This window comes from Dysidea avara, chromosome 9 (assembly GCF_963678975.1).
Source record: "Dysidea avara chromosome 9, odDysAvar1.4, whole genome shotgun sequence".
In the NCBI taxonomy this organism is placed as follows: domain Eukaryota; kingdom Metazoa; phylum Porifera; class Demospongiae; order Dictyoceratida; family Dysideidae; genus Dysidea; species Dysidea avara.
The window spans coordinates 5,145,821-5,168,324 of NC_089280.1; the positions used below are offsets into that span (position 1 = coordinate 5,145,821).

At 38.5% G+C, this 22,504-nt stretch overlaps 1 protein-coding gene and 1 long non-coding RNA gene across 4 annotated transcripts in view; both read right to left on the minus strand.

Annotated features, from left to right (window-relative positions):
- Positions 1-22,504, minus strand: part of LOC136266891 (E3 ubiquitin-protein ligase makorin-1-like) — a 24,051-nt gene continuing 1,547 nt past the window's right edge. Inside the window, exons 3-7 of one of the 3 annotated variants that reach the window (XM_066061922.1) lie at positions 2,020-2,117; positions 1,231-1,327; positions 364-468; positions 258-314; positions 1-88 (exon numbers count right to left, since the gene is read on the minus strand). In XM_066061922.1, the coding sequence (XP_065917994.1) occupies positions 35-88; positions 258-314; positions 364-468; positions 1,231-1,327; positions 2,020-2,117 (411 nt within the window). In that variant the 3' untranslated portion in view covers positions 1-34. Of the gene's footprint in view, positions 315-363; positions 469-1,230; positions 1,328-2,019; positions 2,118-5,746; positions 5,962-22,504 lie in introns of those variants that run through there. The other 2 variants (XM_066061921.1, XM_066061920.1) reach the window with 2 other exon arrangements.
- Positions 12,768-15,886, minus strand: LOC136267107 (uncharacterized). Its single transcript, XR_010706529.1, has 3 exons — positions 15,352-15,886; positions 15,067-15,297; positions 12,768-13,214 (listed from the first exon to the last, which is right to left on the minus strand). It is a non-coding gene; the product is annotated as an uncharacterized lncRNA (long non-coding RNA).

Sequence of the window (22,504 nt, forward strand, 5' to 3'; positions counted from 1 at the left end):
TTTGAACTTCAAACCTTTGTCCCAGCCCTAACTGCTAAAACTTACTGGAATAACAAAATATGATACTTTCCTGCAGATTGGACAAGCCCTGAAATGACATATACAAATTGAATACTACACTGTGACATCAGTACACACACGCATGCAAAAACACACGCATTTGTACACACACACGTACACCACACACACACACACGCACACGGGTACACACAGGTACACCCACACACATAGATACACCCACACACAGACACACACACTGGTATTATAATATCTTCTTCTTTGGGTTTTGATATTGTTGTATGCTGACTACTTCCCTACAGTAACTACAACAATTACAGCCAATCACAACAGTCGATTACTCACAGGAACAAACTCTGGAGCATCCATCCAGTTGTCAGCAGGTTTAAATGAAGGAGAGATCAAATCCTCCCAATTGTCTGGTAGCTTAGCAGAAGACAGTACTGTGAACTGTATGGAAAAATCGATAAAATATCATACAATACTTTGTCCTACACTGTGTTTAAATAGCCAGTACAAGAAGCCACTACATGCTAATCACAAATCAACACCTCCACACTAGTAGAGAAAGAAATAGGACACAAAAGAGGACAAAGGTAAGTCCATGATGTACTGTATGTATGAGCCTTATCCACAATGATGTTTTATGACATCACAAGAATAAAAACGGCCACGATAATTGGGGAACTGTTATATAAGTGCCTATGGAAAAAAAATTAACTGCTTACATTTCAGCCAGGAAAGAAGATATCGAGCTCTAAACAACAGGGTTGTTAAGTTTTATATAAGACATTACGATAAACAAGTTTTGTCACGTTTCAAAACTTTTTCTAAATAGTGTATGTTTACAATACAGTAACTTTTGTTACTATAAAACCATACATGTTGGCTAATGGTCGACATCTCCATGCCTAGCTGAAATATGAGCGATCAAAAATTTATCTCTATAGGCACCTGTATAACAGTCCCCCAACTATTGTGGCCATTTTTGTTCTCGTGATGTCATAAAACGTCATTGTGTAAAAGGCTTATTGTATAGGCAAAAGTATCATGTGACTGTCGTCCAAAGTCAATTTCATGTAGTACACAATTTGTACTGACAACAGCCAAACAACCACCATTATACACCCCTGTCTGTGTGTGTGTGTGTGTGCGTGTGTGCGTGTGTGTGTGCTATTCCTAGTAAAGTTTGAAGCTTGTTTAACTGCTCACATTTGACTTATCATCCACTGGCTCCTGTTCTCCTTCTTGTTCCAGTTTTGCTTGTCTCTTCATACTGGCCAGTGACAATGGAGCTGGCATCTCTCCTCTGTGTAAGCCACAATTAAATTGTATTGTATTATATAGCAGACATGGGGCCAAGTACATGAGTACTTATACTTAAGTACACTTAAGTACAGATTTGAAAGTACTTGTACTTTACTTAAATACTTCCTTAATTTCCCAGTGTACTTGTACTTATACTCAAGTACTTTGCTAAGTACTTGTATGTACTTGAGTACTTAAGTACTTGTAAGTACTGCAAACATTGTACATAGTTTGTACACAGTGGGTACTTAACAAAATTGCATGAAGGTGCATTGTACAATTCTTCTAGTGCCTTCCCTAACCTTACTATGTATCATGTAGCCACGATTAATGATGTCATAGAATTCTGGCAAATAAAAACAATGCTGCTGCTTAAGTTAGTGCATTTTAAATGTTTAAGAGAGTGAATAGTTGACAAAAACCTGAAAGTACCAACCCCACTAGGTACACTTACATACTACAATACACTGAATACAGTATATATTTTGCTACAGTAAAATGTACTTGTAATTTACTTGAGTACTTCCAGCATGTACTTGTACTTTACTTAAGTACTCTCTTGATTGTCGCCAGAGTACTTGTACTTATACTTGGAAAATTCAAAAGTACTTGTACTTTACTTAAGTACTTTCAAATGTACTTGGCCCCATGTCTGTTATATAGTACATAGTAATTGAGAGGTGCTAGTCTCACCTTGATGATAATGGTGATGGGATGATAGGTGGCTTCACATGGTCATGACGACAACTACTGCCATACACACAACACCCCTTCAGGTAGTAACGACACACCTGTGAACAAACATGTACCCAACACAGTAACACACTACTAGTCTACTACAGTGAAACCTCAGTATACTGTCAGTATACTGTATAGAGGGAAACTTTAGTCGTGGGGAAATCTTTAGTGGGCCAAAGTTTAAGTTTATTTTGCCAAATGCAATTTAGTTTGCTATTCACAAAGTTTATACAATGCCAACTTCTCTGTGGTACTAATCCAAGTGTTAATCAAAACTCATTGGTCACACTAGCAAGACTTCCAAAGCCATACTCTTTTAAGTGCCTGACTTTAAGCAGGTTTCTGTTTTTTTAAAGGGCCAAGAATATCAATCAACAGCACCAGGAGCTTATATGCGCCTTTGGTGCTTATAAGCTCCTGACAGCACTAGATGACATTTGCGAGATCAAATGTGCTGGAAGCTAGGAAAGCGAGCTGTTTGTAAATTGCTAATAGTATTACTGTTTAGTAGGGTTTCCCCCTAAATTATCGGGCACTGATAAAAATGGCCCATCTAAAAACCATTATATTAAACATCATACACAATGAAAATCACCTTTACAGAATAGTGTTACTCCAATCAACGTCAAATACAGCATTAAAAACAAGAAAACACTTACAAGCAGCTGGTCATTTAAACTTTTACTTTAAACTTCAAAACTTGATTTTTTGTCTGCCATCCAACCTGCCTGCCTGATGCAAGGTTAGTGGTCAAACAAAGCAGCAGACAGCCATCATCATGTTATACCACAACAACAAACTCATGGGGTAGATGTGCCTTTTGTGGTTCTGATAAATTCTACCTTCTGTGTTTCGCCATTCCTTTTATCTTCAATTAATCAGTTAAAAGATCATCATCATCTTCATTCCAGGAAACCATACAAAGGCATTAATTTTATGCAGTGAGAGTTTCATTGAAGGAGCATATTTAGATGCCACGAAACTATTGAAATGCTTAATGGACTGCAGTATCCCTGGTAGTATCGGGTAATGGCTAAGCTGTACCTATTGCAATGGGCACCACTCCCCCTTAAAATGCCACCACACCTCTAATAATCAGTGCTGACTCTTAACAATCTAGCTCTGTAGAAAACAAAGTATTCTACCATGTCCCCTAACTTAATCTAATGTGTAGCCAAGTAGCGAGATCAAGATACTCTAATACAGCAGTCACATGTATATTAACTTCATCACCTTTTGCTTTGCTGCTTATTATCACTGTAAACCTTGAAAAATTAAAATTGTACATATTTGTACTCCCAATAAGGACACTTCAGTTAGTCACATCCCCAGATCACAAGGGTCTGGTGACATACAATAGAAGCCATGATGTTATGGTAAAGAAGTGTTGGTATAGCACATTACTTTTTCTCTTTTGTTTTTGGGTTTCCCCCACCCAAATACAAAAGGGAAAACAGTTGTCTGGGTACGAGACTAGTGTTGGTAGACTGTGACTGGTAAAGCAGATGGAGATAAGGAACAAAGTGAAGTTTAGTTGCATGAAAGTATAGGAATAACTGGTATCAGAGACATCCATCTGATTAGTGACCTTGGTCATATATGTCACTACCAAGAGTTTTTATTGCATGTTACCAAGAGTATAATTGTGGTGTGGGAGCCAAGTAGTCTGACGCCGCCTACCTCTTCACAGGGTCTGGTGAAATATACATACTAAATCACTTCTACCACTAAAATTCGGTGGTAGCCAATTAGTGTGTTCACACACAAATCCCTTTGGCAACACAATGATTTTGTTCAAATTGAAGGGAAATTATCTGACATCACCAGCAGTTACGTATACTGTCTAACTGAATTCCTTTTGAAATGGTACTTCACCAGACCCTGGTTTCCATATAGCTACAAACCACATGCACATTGCCTGCGATTAGTGCCGGGGTCTTGATGGGGGGGGGGGGGGGGACTTTGAAACATACTTCGTCGGTATCACAACAAGTGTGCTGCAGCCATCGTTAAAGTTGAGAGAGTTCTCGGAACTTCTGGCATCGCAGGAAGGATGATTTGTTAATGGAAATAAACACCGCAGGCAGATTCCAGCAATGTTCAACACGAACAAGCCAAACATGGTGCCTATGTGTATACTATGCTTCGTAGAGTGTCACTAAAACACCTGTAATGTGCCGTGTTGTAACAAATGAAGGCGTACCTGCCAATGTAGTTTCTACTGTAGGTTCATTAAAATCATAAAATACGAAAAAATACAGATGTATAGCGAACTGTAGCTACGGTCGTGCAGCATGTCGCAGGCTACTGTAGACACTCTGACTCAGGCATAATACAGGTAGTTTGTGGCTATAAGGAAACCAGCCTTTACTTTTTGTGAAGGGGCGGGCAGCACCAGACTAGGAACCAAGATGACTGGAATAGAGGTATTGTATCCTATATCCACACAGTATTGTCCATGAAACACAAATGTAATTACATCAACTACAACTGGTCAGTGTTTATCCTAGGGCTGTTAGAGGGGGAACTTCCCCCCCCCCCCCCTAAAATTTCAGACTAACCCCCTAAAATTGTGAGTGACTACTACACTATACTTAGGTCAAGCTTGTTTTCAATAAAATGGCACACCAAAACTGCTCTCAGATTCAATCTCAGAGTGGTTAATATGTAAAATTTTCCCAGGTTAAAAATTGCAAATGCAACCTTAAAATGCTCTCAGATTCAGTATCAACCTGCTATGTCAACTAACAAAATTTCATGCATATAGTGATGGCTATTCAATATCTGAGAGCCCAAGTTCTACCCAGTTTTTTTCCTAACTCTCAAAATGATCCTTAAATTATGTGTAATTTGTAAAATTTCCTACTTACAAAAATGGCATGCACAGCCGCCACAAATACCCCTTGGATTTAATCTCAGAAAGCCTGATCATACAATCTGGCTTCACCCAATCACAAAAAAATCAAAATCAACACTCATGACACAGACTTAAATGACTAACCAGTTTGGAAACTATTCAAGCGTTTTACATAATTGTGAACTTGGACAACTATACACAGACTTTCACCTGGTCACCCCCCAAATTCCTGATTCCCCTCCAAAAGAGAAATCCTAGAATAAACACTGACACATACAGTACCATGTCAGGCTTGCTGGTCCAGTTGTAAGAGAACAGACAATTATCACCTTCCTTATGCACTTGTCAATTTCATGCCCCACCCCCGGGCGTCCCCACACCCCAGGTGGGGATTTGACATTGCTTCTTGTCCCCCCCCCCCCCTGGGGCAATTGACAGTTGTCCAATTCACTGACCGATTTTCGGTAGTTGCATTTCTAAACAATAAAATCGTACTTGCTATAATTTTACTAGCTACAGGGCAGGTTTATTACTAGTCGTATGTATGAAATATGCGCTTAGTCATCCTTGAGGTGTTGTCAAATCCCCTACTATGGAGGTGGGGACATAGTGGGGATTTGACAGCCGATTTTGCCCCAGTAGTGGGGAATTTGAAATCACGATTTGTCAAATCCCCTGCATTCCCGGGGTGTGGGGGATGAAATTGACAAGTGCATTACAACAACCATTCATAAAGTACCTAAGCGAGTACAAGATAATCACTTCTTATACACAGCAAACACCAACAAATAGTACATTGTTTATCAAATCAGCAACTTGACTTACCTGCATAATAGCATAGATAATAGCGGGTACTTTTCCATCGTTTCTAAGCAGCCGAGTTAGGCCGGTCTCTTCACCCACTATCTAATATTACACCATATTCTTCTGTTACTTCACTATACCAGTAACAATCACTAAGTAATACTCCGTCTAATATCACTAGTGAATGAACATGAGACGCCAGGCGAGACGCTACAGAGGAGTAAACCCACAATCGATTCTGCTGAACTACGTATACTATCAAACTGATCAGGCGAGGATCTGAGAACTGATCGTCAACATTAAATGGATCGCGAAGACCGTCCTCCTAAAAGAACTATCCAACCTGATGTACAGGAGGTTGTTCAAAAGAGAAAGAAAAGTGAGTTGCAACTTACCTATAAGGCCATACCTATTTGATCTTATGTTGCACGGGCAAAATTAGGCCACTCCAATTGGTAATTATGTTTCTGGTCCACCGCCCGCATCCTTTTTTACAGAAAGTGAAATTCCAGAAATACATGGGGAATATGCCCGCATCAGATTCTTGAAAAAGCTGAATTTCAGAAACAAATATTGGTTTGCTACAAACATGCTAAATCTAACTGCTTAAGTGTCACTATATGTCTTTTATCAGTGAAAACCTGCAAGAAATGGGCATAGTGCATAGTACAGATCGCGATATACTCTAATAGAACAGTCAGTAAATCACAAAAATACTCTAATTGAGCAGTCACTTCATTGTTGCTTTGTTGCTGAATTCCGCCCGCCCGCACCTAAAACTAAACTTCAGATGACCAGAAACATAAAAACAAATTGGAATGGCCTTATTTTAAATTTGGTAGGCAGGTCGGTTTGAAATGAAAATGATAAAAATTTTAAACACAAGCATACAAAATGCAAATAATGAATGTAGCTATAATAATACAAAGCGTTCGAGCATTAATCGGATGGCTGCAGGTTCGAGGCTGCCCAGGTCCAGTCATGGATTTTTTCTTCTTTCTCTACCTTTTCAAACATACTTAGTGCAGTTAATATAAACATCTTAGGCCTTTATAAGGCCTTCTGGTATACAGGCTCTGCTTTTACCAGGTACTTTAATCATAATCATAATACATACACAGTTAAACATCTAGGTTTCATACTCTTCTAGTAGCATCAGATTTAAACATAAATCTCCAAAAGAGCTTTCCCATCGCATTCTACAATTTTAGAGCATTGGACAATCTTCAATGGTCCCTTTTGGACTATATCACGAGGGTGTTGATGATGTGTTGTCTTTAATTAAGAACACATGATCCGCACTCGTGATTTTCAAAAAATTATTTCATTTGAAGAAAAATGCAGTCGGTCGGGCCCGCGCAACATAAGATCAAATAGGTATGGCCTAATTGATTGTTTGAAATTTGACCAAGTTTCTTCCATCCAGTTCATATAGTATCATACACATTCTAGTGTAGGCCTCACTAGTAATGAACTAAGTCATGATGATGAAATTTGTCCACCACTTTTAGTCACTACCTTTATAAAGACTTCATGCTGGTGCCCACAACTAAGGCCACTCCAAAGAAATTCTCTATTTCCCATCCACCGCCCACATCTGGTTACTGTCAGCTCTTAATTAGTACATTATGCTGTATTCTTCATTATTTTCCGGTTATTCTTGCATACTGACAGATTCAGTAAAAGCTATCGTGAGACAGTGTCAGCTCATGTGTCAGCAGTGCTATCACTTCGGCACAGACTTCTAATTCATGTTTGTGCTATTTTGCAACTTAAAAAAGAAGGAACGAGCTTAAGCATGCTTTTATGCAGTTTTTTATGGTTTTTCTAGGCAGATAATGGTTTGAAAAGTTGTCAACATTATAATGAAATAATGGAAATGGACTGCCTGCCTGCATGCATATATGCCAGAGTCCAGGACGGGAAACAGAGAATTTATTTGGAGTGGCCTAATAGAGGATATGCATAGCTTTATGACCGAAATCATTCTAATAAAAACATGATGTCATGACAGTGAACGAATGTATTATAGGAATGCATAGAAAGTGCGAATAGACTGGTTATGAGATGAGTTTCTCCAGAGTGATAGATTCCTTTATGTGTATAACAGAGTAATGCACCTATCAATGTAAAGCCCCACTACCACAGGTATGGGCTGAGGTGGGGGAAGGTGGGGATTTGCATCACTGAAAATTACAATTCCCCACCTACTGGGGAAGTACTGGTGATACAAACCACAAACCCGAACAAATCTCCCAATAGAGAAACCTGGGGTTAGTTGGGCTTTGCACAATTGCCCATCGCGTATACGTGATCTGTCACAGTGTATAGCTATTCCAGTTGCAAGTTAGTTCAGCAGGTTTTAGTGATAACAGATAGTTAGTGTCCATGAAATGCTGCATTGGTGTACTTCTTGGGCAATGACCAAGGCCGGAGGAGATGGTCCGGTTGGTCAGGCCTGAGCCAGACCAATAATCTGGAGCTGGACCAACTAGCTGACCAGCTTAAACTATATTACTCTCATGCAATCTATGGATGATCATATCTATATGTACATTTAACAGATGTTATTGAAAATGCATGGCACGAGTAGTTACCTATAATTTTTCAGCCCACAAAACTACAAGTACAGTACTTCCAATTACCTTACAGCACAGCATAACATTCACATCATTTTGTGCAGAAATTATTGTGGGTTCTGCGTATCACGTGTGCTGACAGTTGGCATTTATCATGTGTACACAGGTGCCTTCATTAATTCTAAACCAGCACACTTGTATCACATTCAATCTTTATAAAATAATCATTAGCATTTCTTGGCTTCTCACTGTTGGCTTCTTTTACTGGGCAAAGGGCTGACAGTGACAAACTTGGTGCATCATTTCGCAGCAGGAAGCTGTATACCCATATATTACATGGCACTATCTGGAAGAGATTTTGAGTAGAATTCACTCCTCTTCCACTACCCACTTGTCCTGTTGAGATACTGAGCAAACTCTCAGTCTCACATCACATCAGTGGCACCATGCCATTTTTGAATAGTGATTGGTTTTGTGACTGTCCACCAGTATATTTATGTAATGTTCACTTTGTTGCATACAAACCAGTATAGTATACTGAATTTTTGTAGCTGTGTAGCCTTTTTATTGTAGCTGTGTGAAGTCACTGTATACAGCTAGCTGCCTAGTCTTAAATAATAACTTAATTGTAGGATATTCTATAAGGGGGCCATGCTGCATCGCTTCCCTGTGAAATTTGGGGGAAAAGTTGCAAGTTGCTAGTTAGTTTTACTTTTACTTTAAAATTTACCATCAGTTTTAAGGCCTTTAAAATGCAAAAATTCTGCAGCTCCTGGGGGTTGTACCCCCAGACCCCCTGAACTTCTAATTGCTATAACTATCTGGCCTGGCTGTATACACTGAGTCATATAGTGAGTTTCATGCTGTGTCCCCTGTATGTCAGGTCTACAATTACCTACCTATTATACATAGTATAGAAAGTCTGAGAAGCAACAGATAGGCTTGAGCTTAATAATATAGCTAGCAGTGAAATATCACTAAAATTGCATATCCGAGTGTCTAATTTTCAAAAATTTACTGTGAGGGCATGCCACCAGACCCCCCTAGAATGCCCATGCTTCGCAGAGTGTGCTTTGCACACTGTGCAGTAGCTCCTCTCTCATTGGGAGCACCATGTACGTATATAGTAGCAATTTCAACATATATAGTGTATGGCCTGACCAACTCAATTTTCCCTCTCTGGCCCTGAATGACCAATCCCCACCACCTCAGGGAAACTTAACAGTCCATTCCTCCACTAACCCCCACTTTCCCACACCTTCAGCCCGTACTTGTGGTAGTCGGGCATTACATTGATAGGCGCATAACTGGCTCCATCCTTAGTTCATATGGCAAATTATAGTCCGAAATGCATTTTCTACCCGTACTTTTGTATGAGATTTACGATAGTCATTCACTGTCAAAAATTCTTGGGCACACTGCTAATCTTATTATATTGATCATTTTTCATTCAAATAATAAATGCATAATATCCTCTATTCAAAAACTGTGTTAGACTTTAATCAAGACATTAAAAGCTGTCTTTCACTGGCACACACGAGATTGAAGCCATGGTGCCATCTTGGTAGTTGTGATCCTATATCATGTGATCTGCTGAGCAAAAAAAAAAAGACTTGTTTACATAATTTTTTTTTAGATAAATGTCATTGAAATACATTGGTAAAAATGTGTGCTACGTAAATAATTTACACATGTTAGTGAAGGTAAGCTCGAATTGAATTATCTAGTATACCAATGGGTTTGTCTCTTCATCGAAAGTAGGAGTATCATTGTTTCATTTCTGTACCATGAAGCACAGTGAGTTATGTGTGTTTATATGTTGCAGTAAAACGTGACCTTATCATCACTGTTTCTTAGCTTGAACAACCTTTTTGCTTAATAGTATGAGAGGATTTAAATAAAACCTTTACCTTGATGAATGTCCCAGCTCATGGTGAATACCTTTACCTTAATGAATGATGGTGAATGGAAAACACAAGTCCCAAGTCTGTAGCCTGTTGCACTCAAGACTTATTATCAATTAAACAAGCACCTATAATTTTTCCACTGTGGAAATTTTGTCTATTTATATATCTCTTCTTGTTGTCTGATCCTTTGATCTTTGGGAGTTAAAACCACCACTGGAGAGGTTCATTAAAATGATTAGAGACCTCCTAATTTTAGATTTTTTTGCAATACTGCTGAACCCTCCATTAGAAAAAAGAATGTTTGATGGCATCAGGCTTATTGCTCCGCATTCCACTTTTAACGAAAGATGCTCCCAGAGCTTATGTCAACTACTAATGATTAGATTGATTTCAAGATCACATGGGCACAATCATAATGTGTGTGTAATAATTGTGTACTCATTACAGCTCGATCAATTACTGAAATTAATAGCTTAGTGGTCATTACACTTCATTTTCAGTTATGTTTAGTCCATTACTCAGTGTTACAAATGAATGAGAAGGACCTCTGCAATCAATCTGGTCACAACAGAAACTCAGACGATTTTGTTACAAATGTAGGGAAGCCATCGTGCGGTGCTACTGTGAATTGACACCTTGCACTGTCAGCAAAGATATATGGGACACAGGTAAATCCATGAAGCATACATTACTGTACATACTGCAGTATGCCCCAAAGGCACCTGTCAGGCTGAAGCAATGTAAAATAAGTTAATGCATGTTGTGCTACTTCTAAAAACCATCTGGAATTAACCATTACTATTTTTATTGTTATAACCAATAAGTTGTTTTGTTTAAAATGAATCAAGAACTGTTCAAAAAGCATCCCTACAATAACACAAAAGAATGCAAAGACTAGCTAATTACAAACTATCAAACTAATCACAAGAAACTAAACAAACTAGTATATTAAAAATTATAAATTTAAAAATGAAGTAGGGTTTCAAGCTATAAAAAGTAGTGAAACAAGAGATGAACAATGGTAGCTATTACAGCATAGCTCAGTGGGAAATCCCTACTTTGGCATGGTATAACAATTATTTTGTGTTCAATGCCAAAGTATGGATTTCCCACTGTCATCTCTTGTTTCACTACTTTTTATAGACTTTACGTGGGCGAGATCAAAGGGAAAAGTGTACTTTAAATTTCATAAAGTACACTCTCAGCCGGCCAACTGCTTCATCGACCACAAAGAGTGCTTTATTGCACCACAAAGAGTGCTTTATTCGTTCAATAATTAAAGCACTCTTTGCGGTGCAATAAAGCACTCTTTGTGGGCAATAAAGCACAGTTGCCCACGTGCCTTAGTGTAGGCTAATAGCCTACGGGGCTCGCGCCAGTATGACTAATCACCCACGCCGGTGAAGGCTGATAGCCTCGCCGCGCTGAGTGATCAATCACCCCAGCCAATACGATTTTTACCACCGGATTACTTTTATAGACATACCTAAATGCTTCGATGATGGGAGGGAGAAGGTAACATTGCTGTTACGTTTGTTAATGTAAACGGACAAGTCCTGGAGATATCATGGAAATATTTCGCCATGTGGCTCACAATAGAATCGATTGTGGGTTGCGAGCAAAACCTGCCAAAATACGTGATGAACGTCTTCCATGCCAAATTATGGTGAACTACACGTGAGTTACTTTGTTAAACTGGTTTGTGTGTGTTCAGGCTGCTAATAGTTCGTGCAATGCGTGTTAATTACGAGTTCTAGTGTATGGTGAAGCTACACGAGTAGAAAGTTCCATAAATCATTTAAAGCATAGCCTTGCTTGTGCTATATGAAAAATAAAGTACTCGGCCGTGTGCCTTGTACTTTATTTATCATATAGCACTCGCGGCTATGCTTTAACATATACTTATAGCTTGAAACCCTACTTCATTTTTAAATTTATAATTTTTAATATACTGGTTTGTTTAGTTTTTTTGTTAAAGCATACAGCTATAGTATGTTCACGTTGAGCTGAATCCTGAAAAACAGCTAAAAATTAAAAGTGGATTTTTTCTCAACAGAGTTAACATTTCAGCCAATCAGATGATTATTGGTAACAACAAAGGTGTCAACAACAGACACGTACAGTTTGGCTCTATTACACAGGAAAAAATGTGGCATTTCCTGTAGCAGGATATGTGCAGGAAATTTACAGGACAGGTGACATTTCCAGCACATATCCGGGAGATGGAAATGTACAGGAAATTTGCAAATTTCCTGTACATTTCCTACTACATGATAGGGCACAATTTCCTACAGATTTCCTGCACTGGACATATGAAATTTCCTGCAGATTTCTTCTATAAGGTATTTATGAAATTTCCAATACATTTCCTCTATACAATATCTATGGAATTTCCTATAGATTTCCCCTATACAATATCTATGAAATTTCCTGTAGATTTCCTCTATACAATATCTATGAAATTTCCTATAGATTTCCCCTATACCATATCTATGAAATTTCCTACAGATTTCCCTTATACAATATCTATGACATTTCCAACAGATTTCTTCTATACAGTATTAATGAAATTTCAAACACATTTCTTGTACAGTATCAATGAAACTTATACATGTGGTAAAAACTGTAAACAATAATATCTACATGGTATTACATTATATACATGTACACAGTTACAAGGGTATAGTATAGCTACAAGTTAGTCACATAGTACAGTACCATATATCAGATTTTGTGACCCATCACGAAATTTCTTTTGCTTGGGACAAAGTGTGATCACCTGGGCTGAACCTGTTTAATTGACTACCATCTTTATCATCATATCAGCATGTTTACTCCTTAAGCTTGAGTTTTAACTTTCATTAGCCCATCGTGTCACTCCTTGCTAGATGTCTCTCTGCTCTCTTGGTGTATCGATGTCACTTAATATCTTCTTGATTGATAGCTATTTCCACCTTGCCCTTAAGTTCGGCATATTACAGCTGCTCCACTTTATTGAAGGTTCTGCAAATTGTATAATGTAACTGATGCACGGTATAATACACATTAACAAAAAAATGCAACCTACACTACAATATAACTATTTTTCTTGGACATTTAAGAAAGTTGAACGATGCAAGATTACTGAAAACAGATCCAGTGTAACCATACGAAAAATGTTTGTGGTCAGGGCCAACAAATATGAAAAACTGAACACATTAATACCAGAGCTTATGATAACGTCCAGACACCGGACAAAATCCGGTCAAATTGCATAGATGTCTGACCATAATGCAATTTGTCCGGACACAGTGTCCCATCAAAGCATAAAGAAGGAGCCTAAGGGCTGAGCTGGCATGCTATCAACAATAACATTCACTTGGTTGCCAGGAGATAGTATACATTCTTACAACCCAAGGGAGTGACCATAAATGTACCATTGCCAACCCACTGGTGTACTTTAACCACATAACAGCTGCAGTAAGGCATGTGATGTCTTACCACTATAATGTTTATTTGCTATGCTACAGTAGACATGTTGGGCATTCATCTCATGTCCAGTCAATTTTGGCAATTGTCCGGCCGATTTTGGTTTGTCAGGACATTGTGGCAGGACAACAGAGAATTCTTATCATAAGCTCTGTAATACTATGCATAGAAAACACATTAATAGTAGGACCTAATGTATTTCGCAGACTGGACTCGCAGACTGGACTCATGCACTGAACTAAACAGCTTCTTAACAGTTATCCAGGCATTATCTAGCTCCTGTACCACTGGAAACACCATTATCAAGCTAAAACTGTTGAAGCTGCTCTTCCTACAAAGTTACAGAGTTTGCGAATGCACTAATTTAATAGAATGTTTACAAAACATGTGTACTTGTGCATACTAGCAGTGGTGGAGGCTATTGTAGTTGCGTAGGATTAATTCCTTTGCTGCTTTACTGCCTAGTACTAGTGGATAGGCTACTGTGAATGACCAGAAGTAAATACTTAGCGATGTTGTTAGTATTGCGCTATCCGCTTAATGCTGCCTGCTAAGTTAGTTTACATCTAAAAATATGTTGTCACTATATAGACTGTGTAGAAAAGGCTATGTGTAGCCTATATCTAACTATTTATGCACTATTATAACGTCTTGTAAATATTCTAATAAATTAGTGCACGTGCGATATTTGTGACTTTGTAGGAAGAGCAGCTTCAGTAGTTTTAGCTTGACATTAGTGTCTACAGTGGTACAAGAACTAGGAAATTCCTGGATAATTGTTAAGAAGCTGTTTCTAACTTAGTGTGAGTCCACTCCACAAAATACATTAGGCCTATTAGTAGCAGGTTGGCAGCTATTCTTGAAAACTAGCTCCTTAAGTGGCTGAAATACAGCAGAATCAATACCAAAATCTTTGGCTGGCTGTTGAAGGCCATCCACCACTGATTCTCATGAAGCAAGGTCCTCGTGTCAAAGCCAGAAAATGTGACTAGAGCCTGACAGGGCACCCAGAAAACATAACCTCAAGAAACCAGATTTGAGCATCAAAATCACCGGATAGTTTGATATTGTAGCTACCCACTAGAGGTGGTCGTTCAATTTCCCCTGGTGTATAATTTGGATCCGCTTTCTAAAATCAAGTTACAAATAATGGTAAAGTACTGTGTGGTATTATGTTCAATCCAAATGCACCTGGGAATGCATACATACTACTCAAGGTCACAATTACTGTAGGCAAGATATGAGCAATGTAGGATATAAGGTTACACATATTTTGAACAGGATGTCTGTTTGTGGCCTTGTTTAATGATACACCACAGAATAAACACATATTACAAACAAATACATAATTACAAACAAGACTTGTAATCACAAAAGAGAACCTCACCTACAGACCAGGTGACACATCAACGACATTCAGTAACAGCTCAAACTCAATTGTAGGTTGGCATCCTGAGGTCCGATGGACGTTTTCAACAGGTGCTATAGTCTTAATGATGTTCACCATCTTGGCAAAGCTACCATTCTCTTAATATATCTGGTGATACATTCTGCTGACGAGTAACACTATATTTATCTCCAGACATACTACTCTATTGATGAGTGCGATTTTGATAACCTGGATATAATAAATATTTGTGTACTGGACTAGGCGACTCTAAATGATGCCTACCTTGTTTTCCTGCACCGAGTTGTAGTAAGAAGAGCTTGTTTGTTTCCTCACATTAGAAGCAGTGGCAATAATACCATTCCTTTTCACATACCCATATGGAATTACAGTTGTTATGGTAGGTGGGTGATGTGCGAGTAGTGACTTGAGTCCAGAACCCCTCGAGTCGAGACGGCCGCTTCACTGGCATTCTTTTATTTCACTACTTGCTTGCGGAATCTTCTCTTTCTCTATGCCACAGAAGAACGCTTCGATTCTCTCCAACTTTCTGCCAGCACCTGCCAACGTCGCCATTTTTAATGTTCCCGCGCAGCATAACAAACGCCTCAACTTTTGTCAGAAAAAACTATTAAGTTGCGCGCTTAGGTTAAAATCGATCGGTTAAAATTCTTGCTCTTTGCGACCCACCCAACCTTTTACTCTAGAAGAGAAAGAGAGTATCTTCCCTCATATTATGTACAGCTAGCTAAATATTATACGTAGCTATACCATAGATTATATAGAGGGCTATAATCTATGGTTTTAAACTCTAGTGCACAGACTAACATACGAGAAGCCATACAATTGCACGTAAGAGTTTGCTACTTGATATTATTTCAGCCCTTCAGTACACTCAGACTTACTTCAAAGATTCTTTTGAGCGGCATGCAACTGTCAGCACCCAACTAAATTACGTTAAAAATGCTTTCAGATTGCTGCATCTCAGGCTTGAGTGATGATTTTAAAAATTTTCCTGGTGGAGTGGGGGGCTGCCCCCAGACCCCCTTGAAAATATGCTACAACTGCTATGCCCTCAACTGTGGTGGCCCACCTGCCCCTATTTTGCCAGAGCCAGCCCTGCTTGGTAGTCTTGTTTGGTTACACTTTGGTTCACACTTATCAGATTTGATCAATTTAATTGATCAGGACAAGTAGTGCAATCTGGATCCAGAGGCAGAGATGGTTTCAGTGCCCACAGGTGATTAGTGCGGTGAGCAACTGGCAATCTGGCTCAGTGCCCGAGACATGCTGAAACACGTAGTAGCTACTGTAATACATGAAGGAGTTGATTATATAATTACAGGGCAGGATCCAGGCTTTTAAAAGGGGGGGTTCCACTTTAAATTGCAACTTCAGTCTAGCTGTAAGTTGAAGATAAAAAAAAGGTCATTACCTGCTGACAATATATAGCTGCCCCTCACCATAGATGCCCTCACCAACTACATTTCCTTATATACATATAGCTTGCTACACTGCTCCTCAAAAGACTACTGTGACTTCTCTATTAGAGTATCTCGAGTAAGAGAGGCTCTTCTTTCAAAAGGGGGGTTCCATGGAACCCTTTGAACCCCCCTGGATCTGCCCCTGAATTCGATACAGAATTTTGCATGTATGATCAGCTTTGGCTACACAGCATGCATGTGCAATTCCCACTGAGCCAAACTGGAAAGTGACAAATAGCTACACCAAAATCTTTTAAGTGCATTCTATGTAAGTAATTATGCATCAGATGTAAAGCAAAAGCACACATCACAATGTCAACCCCATTTGATGTGGTGTCAAACTCATGCATTATGTAGAGTCGTTTTTCTACGATAAAGTGTGTGGGAATACTACCTTAAATAGACATATATTTCTTGTAGCCAATATAGCTCCTAATTATAATGGTGTTCAGTCCCCTTCATTGACTCATTGTCAATAGTCTCTCAACGGACCACCCTATAGTTTGTGGCTGCTGATAGTAAAATATCTGAGTTGAGTTAGCTACATATACGTATGCTGGTGTGAATTTTATAAATTTATCCCAGAAATTTTATTGTAGTTGTAGTGGCAAATTGGATCCTAGCCACTACTGCTATGATCCAGTAGCAGTAGTGGCTACTGGATGGTAGCTTCATTGGTTTCGTATACATAATTATGTGTTGACCTGGTTATAGTGGTACTCCTCTGGTAAGAGTAGAAAGGTGTGTGCTGAAGTTCCAACAGGTACTGTAGAAAATGTTTTGGAGATGAGTTTCCCAGTTCGCTGTGTATAGAAAATTGTTCCAGCTCATCGATAAAATGATTTTTTGCTTATTGTGAGATGACACATAACAGCCTATAATATTGTTTAATCTTATGGTGATCCTGTGTAATTCATAATACAAAGTGACATAATTATGCAAAGGTTGCTTGTTTTCTGTTTTGTGCCATGGTTACCAATGGGGCTCAATAGAGAGTGTCTGGAAAGCCACCCATTTGTTTGTTTAACCATTACTAGCACTTACAAATTGTGGCAAACCTATTATATCAAACAGCATGTAGCATTTTTTGAGCTGTAACAATTTGTTATTACATATATAGGTATATTGATCACTAGATTAAAGTTTGGTGCATGGGTTAATTTCTATATTCTGCAAGACAACAAAAACTGTGAAGTGTGCGATAGAATTTTCAGTGGATGCAGATATATTCATGTAATAATTCTACCTTTAGCTACCAGTTAAACTGCATAGTACAAACTAAAAATAAAATTATTGCAAAATTCTACAGTAATTTGAGCTGAAGTGTAACCATATCAATTTAAAATTCCATAGTAACTTCAAATCAATGACAGTAAAAGTGGCATGTGTCAAACTTATATTACATGCCTAACTGCAAACTACCGTAACAGGTGATATGTACTAATACAGAAAATGCACCAGAAATGTAAACAAATTACCTTGAAATTTCCGCATAACTGGAAATCACCTGGACAGGTGGTATGTACTAGTACAGGAAATGTTCCAGAAATGTGAACAAAGAGCTCCTTGACAAAATATGGTTGTGGAATTTCCTGCACAACTGGAAATTAGATGGAAGAGTGATATGTAGAAGTATAGGAAATGTGTCAGAAATGTAAACCAAAAAATTTCCTTGACATTTCCAGTTCCAGGAAATGTGACATTTCCTGCATGAGTGGAAATTGCCTGGAAAGGTGGCATGTATTAGAGCAGGAAATGTGCCAGAAATATGAACAAAATATTCCTTGACATTTTTGAAAGTGGCATTTCCTGCAAAACTGGAAATCACTTGGAAAGGTGATATGTACAAGTACAGGAAATGTGTCAGAAATTCAAAGAGAAAATTTCCTTGACATTTCCTGTACCGATATAACCGCCGGAAATATGGTATTTTTTGCTGTGTTACAAGTTCGGGAAAGGGCTGTAATGGCCACTGTATTTATATGGCTTCCCCATAGGAAATGTATTGTGAAAATTTTGATTGGCCGTAAATATTATGTCAAACATTTGAACAAAAAGATTTTGAAATATTTTTAGCGGGTCAAGCAGTACTACAAATGAGCCAAATTTCAAGATTGTGTGTAATTGCATCTATGAGTTATTAAATGTTTTTGAGGATTCAGCTCAACGTGAACATACTATAGCTATAAATATGTGACTGTTTTATTAGGGTGACTGCTGTATTAGAGTATCTCTAGTCAGCCTGCGAAGATGTGCTTGCCCCAAAAAGGGGTGTGGTCATCATAGTTTCGATCAATTATTAGACTAGTATCTCGAATCAGCCTACCAACTTGAGGGTGTGTGGTCACAAATACAGCTAGTGTAAAAGGGGTGTGGTCATTGTGGTCTTGATCGATAATACGTAGAATGAAGAATGGGCGTGACCTTGTTACCTATCGTGGAGTACTGGTACCTCCGTATAGTCGGAGGCCGTACAGTAGCGTAGTCTAAGTGCCTTAAATAATTTTGTGGCATCTATTATGCTGCTTAAAGAAAGTGTTGATATGGAAAATTAACACCTCGGTATGGTTTCGTTGGATGAAGAAGACGAGCAGCCTGATTGAAGATAAAAGAAAAGACAAGGCGCACAGGGCACACACTCCTCGGAACCCCAAAAGGCACATCCCACCAGTGAGTTTGTTGTTGTGGTGTAAAATGGTGACTGTGCGCTGCTTTGTTTGGGCTCTAGGCTTGCGACTGTGGTCAGTGAGTGAGTGAGTGAGTGAATGAGTGAGTGAGACGAAATTTCGAGTTTTGACGATTTTTAAAAAAATTCTATATCCGGCCGCCAGTAAGTGTTTTCTTGTTTTTAATACTACATTTGATGTTAGATGGACTAATATTATTCCGTAAAGGTGATTTTTGTCGCATAAGAAGTTTCTAAGCTGGTTTTTAAGGGCGGTATTTTTGGCGGCGCGCGTCACTTTTGATGCAAACCCTACTTAAACAGTACTACCGTACTGTTTGATACTAGCTACACCTACTTCTAAACAAAATCTTTAGTGTCCTCCGAGCAAGGAACATAGTAGGTTTTTGATTGTGCAATAATGCATTATTATTATTAGTGTGTAATTCTTGTATTTTGTAATTCATATAATTCTTTTAATTATGCACTGCCAAGGAAGTACTTGTTAAACAAAATGCTTTTACCAACATATTACGCACAGAAGTATCTTCTAAACTGTTTTATAGTTGACTATCATGTTTTTTTGCACAAATTCTCTCAACAAAGCCTCAAAACTGCCCTTCATTTTTGTTTGCGTACGTAAGGGATATGCTTCCTTTCAACTTGAAGGGATAGGCTATTCCTAGTAGTCTACGAGGCCTGCACCATTGTTTTTTAGTTGTTAAATGCCTGTAAAACCCAAAAGGGAAGGTACTTCACAAAGTCTGGAGAGTTGCCACACCCATATTTCAGACTGCCGAAAAAAACCACCTCAGAGCAAAGTTTACCTGTGCGGAAGTTTCATACAGGCTTCATTTCACTTTTGATTCTTACATAAAAGCTGCTTTTACCATTATATAACGATTTTGCTCACATGGGTGCATACGGACAAACATAGATAGGTAGATGCACACACACACACACATACACACTTTTATGAAAACATTTCAGTAAACCAGGCAAGCACCCACAGCTGGTATTTGGCCGGCTGTGGGCGCGCGGTTGGTTTAACAAACAGTGAAAAAATCAAGCTTATGGCGTTGCGCTTGTCTGAAGGCATTACTAAGTCAGTCAGTCAGTCAGTAGAAAATTCCACTAAATAAATTTGTAGCAATCTATTGTCAGGTTGTACTAATGGCACTTTGGGCTTACCTGCTAATTAAGGTGCCATGAAGGTATCGTGAGGCTGGTTTTAGGGTGATGCAGGAGATTTACTTTATTACTTCTTACAACATAGGAGAGCAAAATCTGTAGAGCATGGTATAGTTTCTTACAGGTTACCGTACAGAAGGAAACTTTGGAGGAGAAAAAATTTGGCGAATCAAGCAAAATATCACTGTTGGCAAAATAAAATTTGGCGAATTGTTAGCAAAGTACACGCCTTATTTAATTAACTACATTACTAGGTAATCGCTGTGCCTGATGCTAATAAAGCATGAGGTGAAGCCGAGTGCTTTAGTAGCATCGAGGCTGCGTGCCTCATACTTTATTTTTCATATAGCACTCGCAGCTATGCTTTAGCATATACAAGTAGAAAGAAAAGTTACACATCACATGATAGCCAGCACAAGAAGCCACTACATGCTAACCACAAATCAACACCTCCACACTAGTGGAGAAAGAAATAGGACACAAAAGAGGACAAAGGTAAGTCCATGATGTACTGTATGTATGAGCCTTATCCACAATGATGCTTTATGACATCACAAGAATAAAAATGGCCATGATAATTGGGGAACTGTTATATAAGCACCTATAGAAAAAAAATTAATTGCTTATCAGCCAGGAAAGAAGATATTGAGCTCTAAACAGCAGGGTTGTTAAGTTTTATATAAGACATTACGATAAACAAGTTTCGTCACATTTCAAAACTTTTCTAAATAGCGTATGTTTACAATACAGCAGCTTTTATTACTATGTATAAAACCATACCTGTTGGCTAATGGTCGATATCTCCATGCCTAGCTGAAATAATGAGTGATCAAAAATTTACCTCTATAGGCACCTGTATAACAGTCCTCCAATTATCGCGGCCATTTTTATTCTCGTGATGTCATAAAACATCATTGTGTAAAAGGCTTATTGAATAGGCAAAAGCATCATGTGACTGTCATCCAAAGTCAATTCCATGTACATGGTAGACGACAGCCAACAACCACCATTATACACTCCTGTATGTGTGTTATTCCTAAGAAAATTTTAAAGCTTATTTGACTGTTCACATTTGACTTATCATCCACTGGCTTCTGTTCTCCTTCTTGTTCCAGTTCTGCTTGTCTCTTCATACTGGCCAGTGACACTGGAGCTGGCATCTCTCCTCTTTGTAAACCACATTTAAATTGTATTGTATTATATAGTACATAGAAATTGAGAGGTGCTAGTATCACCTTGACGATGATGATGGGATGTTAAGTGGCTTCACATGGTCATGACGACAACCACTGCCGTACACACAACACCCCTTCATGTAGTAACGATACACCTGTGAACAAACATGTACCCACACAGTTACACACTATTACTCTACTACATTATGCAGTCACCTCATTAATAAGACCACCTCATTATAGTGACCATTTCAAGTAGGTCCTAAACATAGCTAAGGTGTACTTCAGAAACGGCTTATGATATAGTAGGACATTATGTCCTTTCAAAGTGTAAGGGGAAGCCTAATACTACTGTTTGACCTGAGTATGACTGTGTATTCCACTAACAATAAATATGGAGCACTTAGGATCCATGATAAAATGTGACCGGATCTGCGAAAACAGGACATAATCGCACAAGTCTAAATTTATAGTATAAAACATTGAATACATTGGGTGAAAAACGTACTTGTGTATTATTGAAAAAAATTTGTAAATTTTTTGAATGCCTCTTACTTAGTGAAGGAAGGGACTAGCAATAAAATCTTGGATATCATTTTATCCGCCTGCTCAAGAGGAGGTCGAAAATCTTTGTTTCGTTGCAGCAGACCCAAGGACACATACGTTATGAATGTTTGTTTACGTCACCTCGAAGCGATCATACACGATCAATTTTTCTTCACAAATTTCACCTTTGTATGCAGTGAAGAAGAGCAAGTAAAGGAAAACTTACCCAGTAATTGATTCTCCTATTCATGGTGAACACGATGGTGAAAATGTTAGCGCCGTACCTCAATCCGTTGGTAAGTTACAATCGTTCATGTAAGTACCTGTAATTTATTTTCCCTATATTTGCTGTACAAATCGATTTTTCTGTTGTTGCT